At 41.6% G+C, this 22,944-nt stretch overlaps 1 protein-coding gene across 3 annotated transcripts in view; it reads right to left on the bottom strand.

Annotated features, from left to right (window-relative positions):
• The window catches only part of slc25a22a (solute carrier family 25 member 22a), a 120,154-nt gene that overhangs the window by 8,232 nt on the left and 88,978 nt on the right, over positions 1-22,944 (bottom strand). For all 3 annotated transcript variants that reach the window (XM_078548938.1, XM_078548939.1, XM_078548940.1), the window contains 4 exons: positions 15,819-15,937; positions 14,176-14,362; positions 8,491-8,645; positions 5,467-5,542 (listed from right to left, as the gene is read on the bottom strand). In XM_078548938.1, the coding sequence (XP_078405064.1) occupies positions 5,467-5,542; positions 8,491-8,645; positions 14,176-14,362; positions 15,819-15,937 (537 nt within the window). The remainder of the gene's footprint in view (positions 1-5,466; positions 5,543-8,490; positions 8,646-14,175; positions 14,363-15,818; positions 15,938-22,944) is intronic.

Genomic DNA, 22,944 nt, shown 5'->3' with positions numbered 1-22,944 from the left:
ACACTGCTGCCAATGTGCACGGCGTTGAAGAGAATGAATGTTTAGTGTTGTGGATGGGGTGCCAATCAAACAGGCTGCTTTGTCCTGGATGGTGTCGAGCTTCTTGAGTGTTGTTGGAGCAGAAGCCATCCAAGCAAGTGGAGTGTATTCCATCACATTCCTGATTATGCCATAGAAATGGTGAAAAGGCTTTATGAAGTCAAGAGGTGAGTCACTTGCCACAGGATACTCAGCATTTGGCCTGATCTTGTAGTCATAGTATTTAGGTTTCTGTACAATAGTGACCTCCAGGATGTTCATGTGTGGGGGAATTCAGTGATGGTAATGCCACTGAATGTCAAAATTCTTGTTGGAGGTGATCATTATCTGGCACTTGTGTGGCAGAATTGTCACTTGCCACTTATCAGTCCAAGCCTGAAAGTTTCCCAGGTGTTGTTGCATGCACATACGGACTGCTCCACTCTCTGAGAGGTTGCAAATGGAACTGAACACTTTACAATCATCAGCAAACATCCTCATTTCTCACCTCATGTTGGAGGGAAGGTCACTGATGAAAAGTTGCTGGTGGTTGAAACTGGGCACTGCCCTGAGGAACTCATGCAGTCATGTCCTGAGGGTGAGATGATTGGCCTCCAACCATCTTCTTTTGTGCTTTGTATTACTTCAGCCAATGGAGACATTTCCCCCAATTCACATGGATTTCAATTTTGCTAGGGCTCCTTGAAGCCACACTTGGTCAATTGCTGTCTTGATGTCAAGGACAGTCACACTCACCTCTGGAATTCAGCTCTTTTGTGTTTGGACTAAGGCCGTAATGAAGTCTGCAGTGAAGTGGTCCTGACAGAACCCATACTAAGCATTGGTCAGCAGGTTATTGGTGAATAAATTCTGCTTGATGGCATTATCGCCTCCAAGTCGCACACTATCTTGATTTGGAAAGATGCTGCTATTCCCTCATCGTCACTGGGTCAAAATCCTGTAACTTACTACCTAACAACGCAGTGAGACTATGTATATAATTTGCAGCGGTTTCAGAAGGCAGCTCCCCATTACGTGCTCAAGAGCAATTAGAGATAGGCAATAAATGCTGGCCTGGTCAGCAAACTCCACATATCATAACTGAATAAAAAGGTGTAGAAGAGTTGATGAGATATGTAATAATCTGGTGTGGTGGTGTTCCCATGCACCTGCTGCCCTTTTTCTTCTCGGCAGTAAGGGTCACAGGTCTGGAGGGTCTGTTTAATTTGCAGATTAAATCTGCATTATATACACCTTTCAGATTCTGAGAACATCTAAATCTGTTTCTCACACACTGAATGACATTTGACATTCAATTACTGTTGCTATGTTGCTAACACAGTAACCAATTTTCACACAGGCAGCAAATGGGATAAATTGCCAGGTAACCTGTTTTTGGTAGTGTTGGGTCAAGGTTAAATGTTGGCCTATACACCGAAAATAACTCCCCTGGCTCTTCTTCAAATTATGAAAAATGAAGTGTCAGCCTCCATTATGTCCATAGTGAAGCCTGAACCCCCAATCTTCTGATTCAGAGGCAAAAGTAGTACCAACTAGGTAAAGCAAACCAATGGGAATTACTTAATATGTTACATCCATACAAGGGATTCCACTCAGTAGGAATTAGAACCATAGAACCATAGAAAAGTTACAGCACAGAAGGAGGCCATTCGGCCCATCTTGTCTATGCCAGCCCGAGGACACCCAGGTACCCTTTCTAATCCCACCTTCCTGCACCCGGCCCATAGCCCTGCAGCTTACAGCACTTTAGGTGCAGATCCAGGTACTTTTTAAAAGAGTTTAGAGTTTCTGCTTCTACCACCAACTTGAGCAGCAAATTCCAGACACCCATTACCCTCTGCGTAAAAAAGTTCTTCCTCATGTCCCCCCTACACCTTCTGCCACTTATCTTGAATCTATGTCCCCTCGTCCTAGAATTCTCCATCAAGGGAAACAATTTTATCCTGTCCACTCTATCTATTCCCCTCATAATTTTGTACACCTCAATCAAGTCACCTCTCAGCCTTCTTTGTTCCAAGGAAAATAACCCCAACCTATCCAATCTCTCCTCGTAGCTACACTTTTCTAGCCCTGGCAACATTCTTGTAAACCTCCTCTGCACTCTCTCCAGAGCTATTACGTCCTTCCTGTAATGTGGTGACCAGGACTGCACACAATACTCCAGTTGTGGCCTCACCAGTGTTTTATACAATTCCAACAGTGTATCCTTACTTTTATATTCTATACCTCTGCCAATGAAGGAGAGCATTCCATATGCCTTCTTTACAACCTTGTCTACTTGAACTGCTGCCTTCAGGGACCTGTGTATTTGTACGCCAAGATCTCTCACTTCATCTACCCCTCTTAGTATATTCCATTTATTTTGTAATCCCTGTAACTGTTTGACCTCCCTAAATGTATGACCTCACATTCCTCTATGTTAAAATTCATCTGCCACTTTACCGCCCACTCCACCAACCCATCTATATTGTTTTGGAGATTATGGCTATCCTCTACACTATCCACTACTCGGCCAATCTTTGTGTCATCTGCAAATTTCCCAATCGTGTCCCCCACGTTCACGTCCAAATCGTTAATATATAACACAAACAGCAAGGGTCCCAACACCGAGCCCTGTGGAACACCACTTGAGACAACTTTCCATTCGCAAGGGCATCCATCGACCATTTCCCTTTGTTTCCTGTTACAAAGCCAACCTTTTATCCAGTTTGCCACATTACCCTGAATCCCATGGGCTTTTACTTTCCTGACCAATCTGCCATGTGGGACCTTGTCAAATGCCTTGCTAAAATCCATGTGCACAACATCCACTGCACTACCTTCATCAACCCTTCTTGTCACTTCCTCAAAGAATTCAATCAAATTTGTGAGGCAAGACCTTCCTTTAACAAATCCATGCTGACCATCCCTGACTAGTCCATGCCTTTCCACATGACAGTTAATCCTATCTCTCAGGATTGATTGTACTAATTTGCTCACCACCGATGTAAGACTAACTGGCCTCTAATTGTTTGGCATTTCCTTTGATCCCTTTTTAAACAATGGAACTACGTTTGCATTTCTCCAATCCTCTGGTACCTCCCCTGTATCTAGTGAAGATTGGAAAATCATCCTCACAGCATCTGCTATCTCCTCCCTGACTTCCTTCAGCAGCCTTGGAAACAATCCATCTGGCCCTGGCGACTTATTAACTTTCAAGGATTTCAACCCTTCGAGTACTTCCTCTCTCTTTATGACTATCCCATCCAATATCTCACAGTGTTCCTCCTGGACCACTATATCTACATCCTCCCTTTCCTTTGTAAACATGGAGACAAAATATTCATTCAAAACCCTTCCCACAGCCTCTGCATCTACACACAAGTTTCCATCTTCATCCCTGATAGGTCCAACTTTTTCCTTAACTAACCTTTTAGAATTAATGTATTGGTAAAACATCTTTGGGTTATCTTTAACTTTACTTGTTAATCTTTTTTCATGCCCTCTCTTTGATTTCCTTATTTCCTTTTTTAATTCGTCCCTGCATTTCCTATATTCGTCTAGGCTATCTGCAGTGCTTAGTTCTTTGTGCCTATCGTACACTTTCTTTTTCTGTTTGATCTTCCCCTGTATTCCTCTAGACAACCAGGGAGGTCTAGATTTGGCAGTACCACTCTTATTTTTGTAGGGGACATGTCTACTTTGTACAATTAGGATCTCGCTTTTTAGTGCTTCCCACTGGTTTTCCACTGTTTTATCCTCCAGCAGTGCTGTTCAGCCAAGTTCCTTCTCATTTCTGCAAAATTTGCCTTCCCCAGTTCAAAACTTTTACTCTGGCCTTATCTCGGTCCTTTTCCATGGTAATGCTAAATATGACTGCATTGTGATCACTGTCCCCGATATGGTCGCCAACTGTCACTTCACCCACTTGCCCTTCTTCGTTCCCCAAGACTAGGTCTAGAATTGCATCTCCTCTTGTTGGGTTTGTCACTAACTGGTTGAAAAAATTTTCCTGGACACACTGCATGAATTTTTCTCCCTCAGTGCCCCTTATATTGTTTGAATCCCAGTTGATTTTATTCCTGGGATATGCTTTATTAAATGGAAAGTGTTATTTTATGCTTCAGTAAATGAGCTTCATCTGGAGTTCATAACATCTCAAATCTGTTTTGATATAAATACAAAGACTAGTAAACAGGTTACCTGACATTAATAATGTTAGTATTTCCATGGCAATTGTGTAACGGCTGATGGACAGCCAGACTATGACAAGTTTCATACACAGTCCGACACAGTCACTTAAACCCAGGTGTTAAACCTCATATTGGCATCAGCATCCCTCCCCATAAACACCCATGCAAGTCAGGTCAACAATGCAATATCATTTGCAGTGCTTTTAAACAAATGACCATCACAAGGTTATCAATGCACTTTCATTCATTTCTAAATCAGGATCATTATTTTGAACATGGTAAAAATAATATTGTGTTATAATCAGCAACAGAGTTACTAAACAAAAACATATTGGAACCTATACATTCATAATGGCTTAACTTTAGAGAAACATTATCTCATGTTCATAGACCCAAATAGTGAAATTTGGCAGGTGAAGAGCAGTCATGTTGGAAAATCCTGATTAGTATTACTGTCAACAGATACTGGTCTCCTGCTAATATCAGATATAGATTTCAGGCTAATAAGTAAAGTTAGGTGGCAAAAGTAACCTTGAACAGACAGTAACATCTTCAACTAAATACAAATATGCTCCTGTTACCTTCAGATTCTAGTTTACTGTCACAAACCCTGAACTGATTTGAACACTGTAGTATCAATTTCTTCCAAATATTACTCTCAACAGGATTAGCATTATTTGCTTCTACTCCTACTTCATGTCATTTGAGAATGTGAAACCTTTAGGCCGGATTATTCCAATGGTCTCCTTGATGGCCTCTAGTCCTCCAGCCTCCATAAACTTCAATTCATCCAAATCTCTGCAGCAACACATTCTATCCCACACCATGTCGTACTCTTTCATCATCTCCCTCGTCACTGACCTACAACCCAGTTCTACGATGCCTTGAATTTGAAACTCTGTTTAAATCCTTCCATAGTATCAATCCCTCCTTGTCTCTTACTTGTTGCAACCCTAACAGCTCTCACCCAAACTCCATCTCCATTTTTATGATTCCGACATCTTATGCACCCTTTGGTAGCTCTGCCTTCAGTAACCTAGGTTGTAATCTGAATTCCCTCTCTAAACCCCTCTGCTCCTTTAAGGTCCTCCTTAAAGCCCACCACTGACCAAGCTCTTTGTCAACCATCCTAATTTCTGCTTTGCCTGGCGTCAGTTTTTTCCTCACACCCGTGTTGTGGGTGTTTTTCTATGTTAGAGATACCATATATATGCAAGATGTTGTGATTAGGAAGATACACATCTTTAATTATTACCTGGTGCAGTCTACTATTCCTGAGTATGAGTCTTCATTAATTCCTCTTTGAAGAGATTGAAGTCTTGTCTTTATTACTGATCAGGAAGAAAAGAGGAATTTGTTTTTATTGTTTGTAGCAAAAGAATTTCATGCGCCAAATAAGCTTCAGCTTTGACTCTCACATTGGTGCAAAGTTCCAGGAATACAGACTGCCCTTAAACAGCACCTCGCCCAAGTGGCCACCTTTGATGTGTGAATCCCGATACTGAATGATGGAAAGTTGATCATCACATCTGAGTCTCATCCTCATTCAATACTGACACACATTCTTCTGGTGCAATCACAAAGTAGTAATTATGACAAGGAATCCTTAATGATTTTCTCTTACCTAGCCTCGATGCATTGTAGTCAACTGTAATATCTCTACTGCTATGTTGCTTTGATCAGCTCATTGGTGTGCAGTTTGTGAACTGAAGCACCACAATCTCACTGATTTCTGCTGGGCAGTTTGTCAATTCTGGCCTTAATGCTGAATTCAACGATGTCAGACTTTACCCACAGTGACCATTTTCTCTCTCAGGTAGGATGGCCACATCAGTGATTCTGGGCATGGTGGAAGGAGTGGGTGGGTGGTTGGGTTTGGAATCCCTCTTCCATCAGTATACTGCTGATAGGGTGGTCTGCACCCCTCGTATTGACCTGCTTTTCTTCCACTAAAATCTTGGGCACCTCCAGCGTACTCTGCTTTGCCAGGTTTTCATTCATCCCTCTTCACTTTAGATAACCTGATTTAACAATTCATACATTCTCTGGGTCTTGCAAACATATCTTATTTATGTATTTTCCCTTATCCACCTTTTGTCGTACACTATTATCATGTCTGCAAGTTAAGTACCTCCTTTTCTGTAATAACCCCTGTACAGCTCATTCTCTCTTGTGCATGTGTTTTTTTTTCCCCTGCTCCCTCAATCTCCTATCTTTTATAAGCATCTCATTTATAACATCTTCAGATTCTGATCAAGGGCTATGCCTGAAGGGAAAACTCCCATTGTCCAAGAAAACAGGGAATGTGAAAGTTTGGCCTGAATATAAATCACAATTTGCACTGGCTGGTGTTCAAATTGTCAAAAGCATTCCAAACTTCTTAATATTACCCATTAAAAACCTGAACGCACTCAGTGCTTGGGGCTTACTGTCACATCCTTATACTAGGCACACACAATACATCAGGCTGTGATTTTCTCTTGTTATCATGCAAGTTAATTTAATGGAGCTGTGTTTCCAGTTTTTGTCAAATCCTAAACCCAATGCACTCAGAATGCAGGCTAGGCAGTGGCTTCAACTCTGATGCTTCCTTTGCCATCATAAGTTACTGAATGGAGTGAAATTTTCTTTTTCAATTTAGGTTTCTGTGAAAATGTCCAGAAGAGAAAAGAGATAATTTGCTTGGAGAATGAATGATGAATCCAATGAGTGAGGGAAAAGCTAATGAGCATCTTCAAAAACCTCAGTCTGATAAAAGCTGAAAACTCAAAAATACCAGTGCACTACCTGCTCATGATAGAACAGAATTTAATATGGTAGGTTTATAGCCTCAATATCCAGGAACCATAACTGGATCTGCAGTAACTGTGTCTAAAGGCAGAACAGCAGCTTTTAATGCTGAGATTTTTAAAAAAAAATATTAAGATGTCATATACAATTTTTTGGCTGGCAATGGTTAATTCTGCCTTCAAGGTAAAGAATGACAATTGTGACTATGGGGCAAGTGATTCCCAGAAGCAGCACTCCCTGGCAAACCAGACACAGTCCAGAGTACTCTTAGCATCTGAGTCAAAACTATACAACACATGCTTATACGTTGGGTATAAGTAATGGTGTGGAGCAGTGTGAACGCATTAGCTGACAATATAATTGGCAATTATAATAACTCAAACATTAAAAAAAGAATTAAATATGATCCTGATTTGCATCTTGCCCAGCCTCAATTTCTACCTCCGTATTAAACTTTAATTGCTCTCAGCACAGGTATTCCAATAAATGAGACTTTCTGTTTTTAAAGGTCTAAAGTGCATTCACATTCTGCACAATTTGTTGAGCAATCCTGATTATTTGCTCAGGCTAATAAGTAACCACATGAATAATTCAGTACATCTCCAAGATTATTCACACACTAGAGCTGAAGCAAATCAAGAACAATTGACCACAAGTTACCTATCTTTACCTATCTCATTCTTTTATCTATCCCATTAAACTGCTGGAAGTTATTACCTCCAGCAGTTTTCTCTTTCACTATGACCTACAGGCTTGCCTCACTCAAACCAATCGCCTAATCTTTACTTCTTGATTTATCTCATCTGTTCTTCTATTCTCTTCAATCTTGGTGGAACCTGGCACTACCACCTAGATCTCAATTAAAATAAAAACATCGCTCTGAGATCCAGACATACTTCAGACAAGATGTTATTCCTGTTAGGAAGGAATGGAATAGCAGAGTTAGGCAGATGCTGGAATGTTACAGTGAGTTAGCACACTGTTCTGGATCTCATGAACACAGATTCAATGTAGTCCAGACTACTGAAACAGGAATTATTATTCTTTAAGTAGATTCAAAATTTTCTTAATGTTGAGAGGAAAAATGGGCACACTAGTCAACGCCAATCCTTTATCATCATTTCATAGGGTAGACATGTAAAGGAAAGCGGGATAGATACTGAGACAATCAAACAGATAGACATCCACTGATATATTTGAGCTTTCAAAGCCAATTGCTAGACTTTTGTTAAGTAAAAGTATCAAAGAATATGGTGCAAAGTTGGATAAATGGAATAAAGATGCAGATCAACTGTGACCTAACTGAATGGTGAAGTAAGATGGAGGGGCTGAATGGTCTACACCTGTTCTGTTCCAGAGAGATGAAGAGAGAGATTAATGGACAGCGACAGGTGGTCAGACCCTTGGAGAGTGACATGGCAGTTAAGACATGAAAAGAGAGTAGGTTTTCCTGCAACATTTCACGAGAAAGATGAAGGTAGTGCCTTACCATCACAAGGATTCACTACAACAGCAGCTGTGCTGCCTGCAATACAGCCACTGATGAAGGATACGTAAAATGGAGCTCTCTCATCGGGACTCTTCTGCCCCAGCTTGTTAAGGTTAGCAAACAGTGGGAAATAGATGATGGAGAAAGGAACATCCCTTTAAATAAACAGAATAACATTAACCAGAGCGCGCTACACATTACAGCACTTCCACCTTTTCTTTTATCTCAATGTACATTTTAAGTTACGGCTTGTTCAGCTAATTTAGAAAGAAGAGTACATGTACCTAATCTAATTAAAACTGAACACTGGAGAGTTTATGGAAGTATTTTGTACCCAATTTAACATTTTGCTGATAAAACAATCAACTCAGTTGTGACGATAGGAAATTTGATAGCCTAGTTAATATTTAAAAGGTCAGGAAAGACCTGGGAGCTGTAAATAACCTCCAACATCTACTGAAGTAAATCAAAACCAGCACAGAAGATCACTGATCAATAACAATGACTTATACTCATATGGCACTTTTAACATAACAAAACACTCCAAAGCACTTCACAGAAGCATGAAAAAGCAAAAATATGATGCCAAGCCACATTAGGAGATATTAGGGCAGATGACCAAAACCCTGGACAACAAGGTATCTCTTAAGGAGTGTCTTAAAGGAGGAAGGTGAGATAGAGAGCTGGGAAGATGCAGGGAGGGGTCATCAAGTCTAGTGCAGAAAATGCATGAATGAGGGTTTGAGCAGCAGACGAGCTGAGGTAGGGGAGAAATCGGCGATGTATGGAGGTACAAATAGGCGATCTTAATGACAGCATGGATATGTGGTCGAAAGCTCATCCCAGGGTTTAGCCTCAGACAGTTGCCAGGGAACAGGAGAGAACTGGTAGCTAAGGGAAGGAGTTTGGAGCAGGCACCAAAGACAATGGTTTCAGTCTTCCCAGTATTTAGTTGGAGGAAATTTCTGCTCATCCATGTACTGGATGCTGGATAAGCAGTCTGATAATTTAGCAACCTTGGAGAAGCTGAGAGAGGTGGTACTGAGTTTCAGCTGGATGTCATCAGCATCCATGTGAAAATTAATACTGTGCTTTTGACTGATTTTATCAAGGGACAGCATGGCGATGAGAAATAGAAGTACACGGATAGATCCTTGGGGGACACCAAAGGTAACAGTACAGAAGCGAGAAGAGAAGCCATTGCAAGTGATTCACTGGTTACGATTAGATAGATAAGTTTGGAACCAGACAAGAGGAGTCCCACCGGGTTGGACGACAGTGAAGAGGCATTGGAGGAGGATGGCATTGTCAGCTGTGTCAAAAGGTTGCAGACAGATCAAGGAGGACAAGGAAGGATAGTTTACCTTTGTCACAGTCACATAGGATATGAGTTGTAACTTTGATAAGAGCTGTTTTGGTATTGTGGCAGGGGCAGAAACCTGATTGGAGGGATTCAAACATGGAGTTCCAGGAAAGGTGAGCGTAGATTTGGGAGATGACAAGACGTCCAAGATTTTGAAGAAGGTTGTAGATGGGATGGTAGAAGCAAGGATGATGGTTGGGGGGGCGGGCGGTGGTCAAGGGTTGCCTTTTGATGAGATTAGTGAGGATGACAGATTTAAAGGAGAGAGAGACAGATAGGCAATAATTGAACAATTTCAGCTAATGTGTAGGGAGGAGGGATAAGTTGGATGGTCAGTAGTTTCATGGGAATAGGGCTGTGGCAGCAGGAGATTGGTCTCATGGACAACTTGAGCTCAGAGTGGGTATGAAAGGAGAATATAGGGGAGAAATTAGAGAAAGATATAAGCTCAGGGCTAGGGCAGGGTGAAAATTATGGGTAAATTTGGCTGTTGGAAGAGAAGGAGGGAAGTGGCAGAAGCAGCTGATCGGATGGTCTCAATCTTAGTGATAAAAAAGTCCATGAGTTCCTCGCACGTGTTGGAGACAAGGTGGAATAGACATTGGAAAGTGATTTAAGAAGACTGTTTAAAGTAGAGAAAAGAAGCTAGGCATTATCTTTGCATCCCTGGTTGATTCTGGATAGTCAGCAGTTTTGAGAGATGAGAGAGCAGGTGACAGCAGGGCCCAATAGTAACTTTATATGGTCCAGCCCGGTGATTGGCCAAACTAGTTGTTCACCATTTCTTTTCATGTCTGTGTACTTTAGGCTTAGAGTGGGGATGAGGGCCATACCTGGGAAAATGAACAGGGCGAGAGGGAGTAATTTTTTATTGGAGACTAGGGCATCAAAGGTGAAACAGTGTCAAGGAATGGTTCCAACTGCATTTTACAAGAGTTAACTAGCTCAATACATTTTATTTCTGATCCCAAATCTCTCTTCAGAGGATGCTTTCCACTGTAATCAAAGACAGCGAGCTGAGAAATGACTCCGTAATTTGGCATAAATGTCATTCTACAATGAGATGGGAAGTATGTAATCATCTCCTTATAACATTTCCTCCTCCCTGTCACCCCTACATTGAGTAGCTCAACCAGTGAACTAATTCATGCAAAGCCTAAATATGTAAACGATGGACTCCTTCCCCACCAGTGAATTCAGCCAGTAACTAGCTAGCTGTTTAATAACCTAACTATAAGGAAAGACCATTCTTAGTCAACATACTGCATTAAAGACATTTTACTTTACTACCCTCTTGACCAAGAACTTGTTCCTAGGCCTCATCAAACATCATTCTGCAATCAGGCAACAAGAGTAGTTTGGTGGGCATTTGTCCCCTGATTTTAAGCACCTTGGTTTCTATTTAGAGGCCCCATTCATCCTCCACACCAGGTGGCCGAGATTGGAAATTGTATGTGAGACTAATTGACCCCCCAAGTACTCTTACGACCCTTTATACACAGGGAATGGCAATCGGTGAGGACTGAGCAGGTTTCCTGTGTGCTTATTTTGTTAGCTGACTAGTATGATCTAGATCTTGGTGTGCAGGGGACAATTTCAAAGTTTGCAGATGACACAAAACTTGGGAGAATTGTAAACTGTGAGGAGGACAGTGTAGAACTTCAAAAGTACATTGACACATTGGTGGAGCGGGCAGGTAGGTGACAGGTGAAGTTCTATGCGGAGAAGTGTGAGGTAATACACTTTGATACAAAGAACATGCAGAGATAGTATAAAATAAAGGACACTAAAGGGTGTGCAGTAGCAGACAGACCTGGGTGTATATGTACATAAGCCATTAAAGGTGGCAGGACAGGTAGAAAGAGCTGTTACTAAAGCATACAGTATTCTAGGCTTCATTAATAGCATAGAAGAGCAGGGAGGTTATGAGGAGCTTATAGAAGACACTGGTTAGGCCTCAGCTGGAGTATTGTGTACAGTTCTGGGTGCCATACTATAGGAAGGATGTGAATGCATTGGAGAGTGTGCTGAAGGGGTTTACAAGAGTGGTTCCAGGGATGAGATACTTCAGTTATGAGGAAAGATTGGAGAAGTTGGGACTGTTTTCCTTGGAGAGACGAAGGCTAAGAGGAGACTTGATAGAAGTTTTCAAAATCATGAAGGGTCTGGACAGAGTAGATAGGAAGAAACTGTTCTGGCTCGTAAACGGATCAAGAATCAGAGGGCACAGTTTTAAAGTGTTTTGCAAAAGAATCAAATGTGAGGTGAGAAAAAACTTTTTCACAAAGTGAGTAGTTAGGGTTTAGAATGCACTGCCTGTAAATGTGGTGGAGGCAGGTTCAACTGAGGCATTCAAGAGGACACTAGATGATTATTTAAACAGAAGCAATGTGCAGGGTTACGGGGAAAAGGCAGGAGATTGGCACTAAGTTAAAATGCTCAGAGAGCAGACACGATGGGCCAAATGGCCTCCTTCTACACTGAAGCATGCACAAGATACTAACTGCAGCAGTAAGCTTGAATACGACAATATTTAGGTACGCTGTACCAGCAAAATTATATATAAACAATAATTTTTTTTGTAAATTAGGCATGGTGTAATCTTCACTGGTTTATTTACAACAATCTAGCACCAAGAAACAACCCAGTTCTCTGACTGCTTGGTGGGAAAATACCAGAAGCCACGCACGTTGGAAAGATCTGGTTTGATCACCAGTTTATGCTAAATTTATTGCGTGCAGCCAGGGACATTCAGAACCCGTGGACTAAGGAATGGAAAAACTGGCAAGAGTTCCTACTCTTGAAGAAAAGTGAGGGAACAGCTAGTTTAAAAGAGCCACACCTCTGGGTCAGAAGGCACAAGATTCAAACACTGGGTTGTTGTGTCCCCTCATCATATAGGTTGTAAGATGCCATAAAGCACTCCTGCCGTATAAGATCATTCATGTTAATCAGTGTGAAAATTCCTCCACTATTTCACACCACTCTCTAAGGAAACAAGAAAAATAGCCAGGATCTGCTGTGATGCTTCATACAGTCAAATAGCTGAATACCCCTGCCAAGGCTCATTTATCAAAAATGACCGCTTGGGTGAGAGAGTAGCTAGTGTTCATGGAAACAGTTCCGACATGGAATTAGTGCTGTTAGGACAATCAAGGAGAAAATCGGGGGGTGAGGGGAGGAGAAGAAAATATAAAAGATAAATTGTCACTGTCACTTGCCATTTTAAAAGTGAATTAACTTCAATTCTTCGACTTGTTTCTATTTCTGCTGATATTTGCAGAATATTTTTGATTTATACAGAGAGTATTAATTGACATTGCTGGATGAGGGTAAATTGACCTGGGGAAGCTTATTACTATTAAGGGCAAATAAAAGGGAGACTGCACTGAAAATCTCATATTTGAAAAGCTGAGTTAACAGCTGCATCGCTATTCATGTAAATTCACCTTCCTCTTCCCGTCCCAGCATTGACAGTTCATCAAAAGATATCTTTAACACACCCAATTACAATCAATTAATCAATTCAAGTTAATTGTATCTGTTTAGGTTTCAATACTGATGAAGAGACTTTATTTTTAAAATCTAAATGCTGGTGCGCATAACTCAGCTTTTACATCAACTCTTTATTAAAAGGGTTTACTCATGGCACTGGTATCCAATGGCCGAGAAATACTTGAACTGTTAGTTGATCTTCAGCGTGGCTGCATTTTATGAATCACTCAGTGACGTATTTTGATGACAGTCTTTGAACTGCAGCCATTTGGTGTACTGTTTACTAGCTACGGCTGCCAGGCTTTCATTGGGCAGCCAGGCTTTTGAAATGATTGCCAGTTGACTTACTGACCTACACTGTCGCCTCAAATTTAACATTCTTATCCTTGTGTTTAAATCCCATCACTATTTCTGTAACCTTCTCCAGTCCTATAATCCTCTTTCCCACCCTCTCGAATTCTCCGTTCCTTTGACTCTGACCTCAACTCCCTTTGCCCCACTTAGGCCCCAGCCTCTCCACCTTCTCTCCAATTTTTGGACCATCCTTAAAGTCCACCTCTTTGACTATGTTTTTGGTCTCCCCTCCCAATAACTCTTCACTCAGCTTTCATTTCTTCAGCTACACCTCTGTGTATGCCTTGCAGTCCTCTTCTACGTTAACGGTACTACATAAATACACTGTTGTTGTATGACTCAGTGCCAACCCAATTGCTTCTGTCAGTGCAAAGGTGTCATGGGTTTTGAACTGCATTGACATTGGATATCATTCTACTGCACGTTGCTGTAATTAATATGTACTATATTCATACAATGTCGCATGTTGCTACCTTAGCAATGTTGCACCTAAGCCTTTGTAAAGACCAGCAATTCCTTTGCTCCTCAGCAGCTCTTTGGTGATCTGTGTAGCAGTCTGTTGGGATTTGTTGGTAGAGGTAGTGTGACTTGTGCTGGAGATGGGGCTCCCCACAGGGGAACTCGACACTGCCTGGGCTGCCATCAGCTTCCGTTGGGCTGCTGCATGTAATCAAATAGAGAAAGTAGGTCAGTTACAGCAAACAGATTAAACAAGCCAAATAATGCAGCACGGTAGAATACTTCAGTGTCAATGAAATAGGCACCATTATTTGACCCTCCAATTTTCTTTTCTCCCTCTATCCAGTCCAAAAGGTGCAGACTCATACTGGGATATAAATCCCAGCTACTCAGCCTAAGTGGCCTACGGTGCAAATACGATATTCAGAGGTTTCTCTCTTCACAGGTAATGCTGAAACCTGTGCAGTCACATTTCCCAGATCTGCACTGGAAACTTCAGATTTTTTGCTCTGTTCTCTTGTTCAAAGATTTCTAGCAATTAATTATATGCCAAAAGTGATAACATTACGATATCTGAGCAACAACTAACCAATGGGGAAACATTAAATATAAAAGCCCCAATATGTGTCATTCATTTTGGTAGACTTCATTTTGGCAATGTAAAAAAATGGAAATAATTCTGCACATTCAATATTTATTTGCAATGTTCCATGTTTAGAAGTCAGTGTCAGTTCTGTTCAGCAATAATTAGATGCATAGCAGGGAAGTTACTGGCGAAGTGCAGAGCTCAAGGAGTTAGTTACAGTTGTGATTATCTTGGCAGTCTGCCATTATAAAACACGTTATTCATACACTCTTTGACCGTCCACAATAAAAAGTGGAAAACAGCCCCCCTCTCCAGCACAGACCAGAAAAATCCCAGCTTTCATTGCCAATCAGCACTGACTTTATTATCGCAGCCAGGGCAATAGTGGGGATTAGGGAAAAAGTTATGGTTAGTTAACCATCTCCCAAAGCAGAGCAACATTTCTGATACAGTAACCTAGGTTGGAAATGCGCACTAATAGACATCAGGTTGGGGCAGGATTGGGGTTGGCAATGATGCCCCTTGCAGTTGAATAGCCTAACACTCAATGCCTAAATTCACACATGAAGAATGGCTATTTGGGTAAGATAGTAAAGGACGGTGCTGCTGCTAATCCCATTGTAGAACCAATACCCCAAGTGAAAGTCAGCAGCTTCAGCAGAGAACATGGAGAAGACAGCAAGTTAATTGCTGGTTGGGTTACAAAATGGACCTGGCAAAAATGGCTTTGAAATATCCTTCAGCGATCAACATCAGTGCATTGCTATTAAGCAACCAACTCTGGGTAGAAGTATTCTGAAAGGTTTCTTCACTTGACCTCTTGCCTTAAACTATCCCATTTGGTCAAATATCCTTTCTTTCCATCTCCGATATTTTTATTGCCAACAAACAGAAGTGTTTAAAGAAAAACAAAAAACACATACTAATTCTTTTCACACCCACTATAATTTTTAATCCCGGTTGCTTACAGCAGTATCCAAAAAACTAATTTTTAATTTCTGGAGGCGCTGGAACAACCCTGGGAGGATTAGAAGCCAAGTACTATACAGGTTACTGTTTACTGCTACATACCAAGACGTCCTGCATCCTGCAACTGGATCTTCAGCATCTCCATAGGGGTGGTTACAATTACTTGACAGGTCCCAGCACCACAACCTGCCAGCATCTCCTTGATCAAGGTCAGCTTCTTCCTATGAAAGGAAGCAATAAAAATAAGCTAACAGTGAATCTGGTATTTAGCACTGAAAATTGAGCCTCTCATGCCACATCAATAGCTTGAAAGATGCAATCAAAATCTAGCTCTTTTCGTGTTCTGCTGAAGGTATTTTTGAGAAAGGGAACCGGATCGTTTCTGCATTTCTATTTTTGTACTCAAGGGCAGTGATATCAGATTCTACTTTGCTTACCCAGTATTAGCTTCAAGTAAAGATACAGCAAGAGTTAAAATACCATGTAAAGCTTTCCTGTACTATCTCCTTGAGCACTTTCAATTTATTGCCAACCAATGCTACATTTTGCACTGTGCCACCAGACTTGTGCCATAAGAAGTTTGGTGCTGTTAAAAATGGGCACCTTACAGACCATCAGTCAGGGCTGGAATTTGCACCAGGTTTCAGAACAGCTAGACAGTATCTCAACCATTCAAACAGGCATGCTATTTTTCAAAGTTTTTTTTTAAAGAACAGCATCTCAGCCACAAAATTAGCTCCTTTTACAGTTTACATTTTGAAACACTGCTTTGTGTACACAAAATACATCCTGGCCACAGCAATATGAGACACGTAACAATAATGAGTGACTTTAGATTGGTTGAAGGCAGCAAGTGATTTACGTGTGATGGGACATATAAATCCAAGGTCACTCAGTGTTCAAAAACAAAACAAAAATATCCACAACAATCCACAGAAAGGGCAGTGACAAGTGCATATTTACCCATGGAATAGCCCACTGACTTAATTCAAAAAAAAAAGCCAAATTCACAGGGGGAGTAAAGTTTCTATGTTTACTTTAATATTGTCCAGTAGTCCAGTCCTATGGTGGATGTGGATAAGAAAAATAGTGAAAGGTGCACAAGGGAAAGAAATGTTTATCAAAATCAATGTGAAGAATTGAGATAAATCTCACACAGAGTGCTACTGGTCTTCTGGGACTGGTTCCTTTGCTTCAGAAACGTAAAATCTTATGTCATGTCCGGCGAAATAATTTATAGCAGATTACCATCTGGCTGGTGTGTTGAAGGAGCTCAATGTACTTCAATATAAAGCTCTCTAACGTGCTGGGTCACAGCATTCCCTCCTCAGTGATATCTGATACAGAATTCAAAGGTCTCTAGATTCTGGGTCGATTATATCCTGTACTCCAGTGATACATTTTCTTTATAAATTAAAAGATTCATTCCCCTCCTCCATCCTGCCCACCCGACCATCTAATAATCATGCAGAACTTTGTTCTATGGTCTTTATTGGTTCATTTCCCACATTCTTCTTCAGTTCTCATGTGCTAAAGGTTCTGACCCTTGCTGGAGTAAGACCATAAGACATAGGAGCAGAAGTAGGCCATTTGGTCCATCAAGTATGCTCTGCCATTCAATGAGATCACGGCTGATCTGATAATCCTCAACTCCACTTTCCTGCCTTTTCCCCATAACCCTTGATTCCCTTACTGATTAAAAATCTATTTCAGCCTTGAATATACTTAGTGACCCAGCCTCTATAGCCCTCTGTGGTAAAGAATTCCACAGATCCACTACCCTCAGAGAGAAGAAATTCCTCCTCATCTCTGTCTTAAATGGGTGACCCCTCACTCTGAGATTAAGCCCTCTGGTCCTAGGCTCTCCCACAAGGGGAAACAACCTCTCAGCATCTACCCTGTCAAGCCCCCTAAGAACCTTATATGTTTGGATAAGGTCGCCTCTCATTCTTCTAAACTCCAATGAGAATAGGCCCAACCTACTCAACCTCTCCTCATAAGAAAATCCCTCCATACCCAGGATCAGCCTAGTGAACCTTCTCTGCACTGCCTCCAATGCCAGTATATCTTTCCTTAGATAAGGGGACCAAAACTGTTCACAGTTCTCTAGGTGTGGTCTAACTAGTGCCTTGTATAGTTTTCACAAGACTTCCCTATTTTGATACTCCATTCCCTTCGAAATAAAGGCCAACATTCCATTTGCACCTCCCCCCCAATTACCTGCTGAACTTGTATGCTAGCTTTTTGTGATTCATGCACGAGGGCCCCCAAATCCCTCTGTGCTACAGCTTTCTGCAGTCTTTAACTCAATTTAAATAATATTCACTCCTCTATTCTTCCTGCCAAAGTGCATAACCTCCCATTTTCCCACATTATATTCCACCTGCCAAATTTTTGCCCACTCACTTAACCTGTCTATATCCCTCTCGTAGACTCTTTGTCATTCTCACCGTTTGCCTTCCCACTTATTTTTGTGTCATCTGCAAACTTGCTGATAGTACAATTATTTCCCTCATCCAGGTCATTAATATATATTGTAAATAATTGTGGCCCCAGCATTGATCCCTTTGGCACTCCACTAGTTACAGGTTGCCATCCTGAAAATGCCCCCCTTATCTCAACTCTCTGCTTTCTATTAGTTAGCCAATCCTCTGCCCATGCTAATATACTACCCCAACACCATGGGCTCTTATCTTAAGTAGTCTTCTGTGCGGTACCTTATCGAACACCTTTTGGAATACAGTTCTACAGGCGCCAACGACACTATAGTACCTCTCACAAATATCCGTGCTTCTGATAGGAGCCTGGGGTAAGTCCTCAGCCTATTTGACTATGGAAGATCATAACTCTCAACCCAATCCTGCCTTCACTATTACTCAGACACATGCAGTTCCCAGAGGGGTCACTGGATAGCAATCAGGGGCAGGAATGTTGGCTTATGCTCCCATTCCTAAGCGAGGCGCATGGGGGCAAATTTTAACACTCCATTGGAGATCAATTAACTCATCAAAGACTGAAATTTGAAGGTAGGACCTTCTAGCTTTGTAATATTTCACATGAGACATTGACATTATCATACACACATTTTGAGCCAAAACTTCTGGTTATTGGGTTGCATCCACTTCATCTATTTTTGACAGCCAAACAAAGACACCCACATCCCATGAAAGAATAAAGAAAAAACAACTTTAATTTACATAGTACCTTTGATGTAGCACAACATCCCAACATACTCATCGGAGTGAAATCAGACATAATCATCAGCCAGCCACATAAGACATTAAGACAGGTGACCAAGCTTGGTCAAAAAGATAAGTTTTAAGGAACATTCTAAAGGTCTCTAATTATAATGGTTCAATTTCAGGCATTAAGGTTCTTCACATTCCTCAAGCCCTGTTTCTCTTAGAGGGCTGAGTAATTCAATGGTTTAGCATAGTTCTCTTTCACTTCCAATAGTGGAGTCTGATTCCATTCTGATTAATGGGATATGTTATTTCTTCACTGACTGTAAAGGCCTGTGCTTAATCCAATCCCAGAGTGAGTGAAAGTGCTCATCAAGCCCAACAGATTTTGGTATTAATTGGCATCCAGTTGTGTCTTACTCAAAGTTTGGAAGTGGAAATAAGCGCTATCAGCACTAAGATGTAACTGAAGATGCTATTCCAAGTCAAACGATAAAATACATTGAGGATGAAGTTGGAAATGGACGGGTGCACCAAACAGGTAGTATCACATCAGTCACGTGCGTACACCCTGGCTGATATTCAATTCCATTGACCTCAATAACACTGAATATCAAGTGTGTCATATAATGGACAGCAAATATAGTTCCACCTATGTTCCGCCTTTTTCCATTTTCACTCCATCTGTTGGGGTAAAGTAGAAAGCCTGTTACTCTTACCCAAGCCAAATTACATACCCGATTTGATACTGCATAATGCTGTCAACAGATGCTCCAAAGTGTTCCATTCCATAGTGCTGACATCTCTCAGCATGATGAGCACAAGAATATTAAATATGAATTGCATTTTTCTGAAGCTTCTGACAATTCAACTGAAAGGACAATGGATGGTCTTTACAAATTAATTAAATTGTTAATAAATTCCTTGGAGGGATCTAAAATTTGTTATGACAGACAAGTGGTCTTAAAAACAGATGATCTCTCAACCAATCCCTTTTCCAGAATCACTTCATCCAATGCAGGGTCATGGGGGTTCAGAGCCTACCCTGACAGGCAATGGGTGCTAGGTGGGGTACAACCAGGACAGGGCACCAGTCCATCACAGGGCACACACATACACACACACACTGGGAGACAATTTACCATAGCCAATCCACCTAACCAGCACGTCTTTGGATGGTGGGATGAAACCGGAGCACCTGGCTGAAACCCACGTGGACACGGGGAGAATGTGCAAACTCTACACAGACAGACAGACACCCGGAGTCAGGATTGAACCCGGGTCCCTGGAGCTGTGAAGCAGAAATTGTACCATAATTGGACATGGGATAAAAGCTTCAAAAAACACGACCCAGCACTAAGATGTCAGCCTTGACTAAGCTGGTAGTATTCTCGTCTAAGTGAAAAAGTTGTCTTTCAAGTTCCACTCCAGGTAGTCGAGCACAATCTAGGCTGACACATCAGTACATAGGGAGTGTTGTACTGTTGGAAGTGATGTCTTTTAGATCATATGTTAAACTGAGGCACTGTTGGCCCTCTCAGCTGGGCATAAAAGATTCCATGACACTACTGAAAAGAGAAAGGAATTCTCCCTGCTGTCTAGGCTAATATTTATCTCACAATCAACATCACTTAAAAATCATTACCTCATTGCCATTTGTGGGACTGCCTGCCTCCAAACCCATGACCACTACCATCTAGAAGGCCAAGGGCAGCAGATAGATGGGAACAGCACCACCTGGAAGTTCCCCTTCAAGTCACTCACCATCCTGACTTGGAAATATATCACTGTTCCTTTACTGTTGCTGGGTTAAAATCCTGGAACTCCCTTCTTAACAACACTGTGGGTGTACCTACACCACATGGACTGCAGCGATTCAAGAAGGCAGCCCCCCCACCACCTTCTCAAGGGCAACTAGGGATTCATTCACGGGATTCATCCCGTGAATGATAAAAAAAAATTGCCATATTTCCTCCATTACATAAGATCCTAAGAAATAGGAGCAGGAGTAGGACATTCGGCTCCTTGAGCCTGCTCCACCATTCAGTAAGATTATGGCTGATCTGATTGTGGCCTTAACTCCACTTTCCTGCCTGCCCCCCGGAACCCTAAACTCTTGACTCCCTTGTAAACAAAAAGCTGCCCAACTTGAATATATTCAATGACCCAGCCTCCACCGCTCTATGAGGAAGATAATTCCAAACACTAATGACCCTCATAAAAAACTTCTCCTGATCTCAGTCTTATATGGGGGAGCCCTTATTTTTAAACTGTGCCCCCTAGTTCTAGATTCCCGCATGAGGGAAAACATCGTCTCAGAATCTACCCTGTCAAAAGCTCCCTCAGAATCTTATACATTTCAATAAGATCACCTCTCATTCTTCTAAACTTCAATGCGTGTAGGCCCAACCTGTTCAACCTTTCCTTCATCCCAGGAATCAGCTAAATGAACCTTTTCTGAACTGCTTCCAATGCTAGTATATCCTTCCTTAAGAAAAGAGATCAAAACTTTGTGCATTACTCTAGGTGTGGTCTCAATAATGTCCTGTACAGTTGTAGCAAGGCTTCCTTACTTTTACACTCCATTCCCCCTGCAATAAAGGCCAACCTTCTATTTGCTTTCCTAATTACTTGCTGTAACTGCATACTAACTTTTTGAGATTCATGTACCAGGACACCTAGATCCATTTGTTCTGCAGCAGTCTGCAGTCTCTCTCCATTTAAATAATATTCTGCTTTTCTATTCTTCCTGCTAAAGTGAACAATCTCACATTTTCTCACATTGTACTCCATCTGCCAAATTTTTTTCCACTCACTTAGCCTATCTATACCCCTTTTCAGAATTTTTGTACCATCCTTCCCTACCTATCTTTGTAGCATCAGAAGTTTTGGCTATGATAGTCAGTCCCTTCATCCAAGTCATTAATATAGATCATAAATAGTTGAGGCGCCAACAATGGTTTCTGTGGCATTCTACTAGTTATGGTCTGCCATCCTGAAAATGACCCATTTATCCTGACTCTTTATTTCCTGTTGGTTAGCTAATCCTGCATCCACACTAATATATCACTCCCAACACCATGAGCTCTTACAAAAGTGAACACACTTCAAAGAGTGCTATAGTGGTTCTTAACTGGTGGTGCATTGATGAGATCTAATTAGCAGCAGATGTGTCCCCCCACTGAGGCCGAAGCCCGGAAGGTGAATGGAGGTGGCCTCCCAGCAGCAAGCCAAGAAGGCCAGTGAGGCCTCCTATAATTCGAACCCACCCTGCCACACCTAGAGCCGCTGCTGACAGAGGGCCACAGCTGTGCAGGCCAACCTGTGGAGGAGCTCCACCCCACTCCCCGCCCCCAATGATGACCTGCCAACTGTGGCCACAATTTATTTTTAAACATTTTAAAGTCCTCAGAGGCCCCCTCCATGTTGAAGCTCTGGATTCTGGCTGCCTCCAATAAGATCATGCAGGCGGACCTCAGAAACCATTGGGGTTAGGGCCTGGAAATGGTCCCAAACCTTCACTAAAACTTAGGCAGTAAGATTCCACCCTTTTTGTCTGGGGCCTACTAGGTGTGAAGTTTATGACTAGTAGTGTGAATTCTCCTCAGGATTAGACCTGCCCAGTTCAACCTAACAGTAAAAGGAAATTGAAAACAAGGAAACCACACACCTTTTTCTCTTTAACATTGTTGAAAAGTAGGAGTTTGGGATTTTATTGAATACTGCCATAAGATGCTGCCTCAGGTTTTCCTTCTGCATACTAATTTAGATATAACTGCAGAACAGATTTACACACCGCTGCAGCATTGAGTGAGAAGCCCAGGTATATGCCTTGCCAATGAGCAGGGAGGGCATTCAGCCACTGTTAATTAGTGCTCAGCTTATTCTCTACTGAAGCCTAGAATCTGACACCACATGGCTATATCAAAGAAATCCCTTAAGGTAATGATCGCCCTCTTTAATTTTATTGGTCAACGTTTCAGGTGGATTTTCTATAGCTGCTATTATCCATGTGCTAGCTAGTGAATGTAGGTGAGCTATTCAGT

This window comes from Cetorhinus maximus, chromosome 9, assembly GCF_964194155.1.
Source record: "Cetorhinus maximus chromosome 9, sCetMax3.hap1.1, whole genome shotgun sequence".
Lineage (NCBI taxonomy): Eukaryota > Metazoa > Chordata > Chondrichthyes > Lamniformes > Cetorhinidae > Cetorhinus > Cetorhinus maximus.
This window is presented reverse-complemented; position numbering and strand designations above follow the sequence as displayed.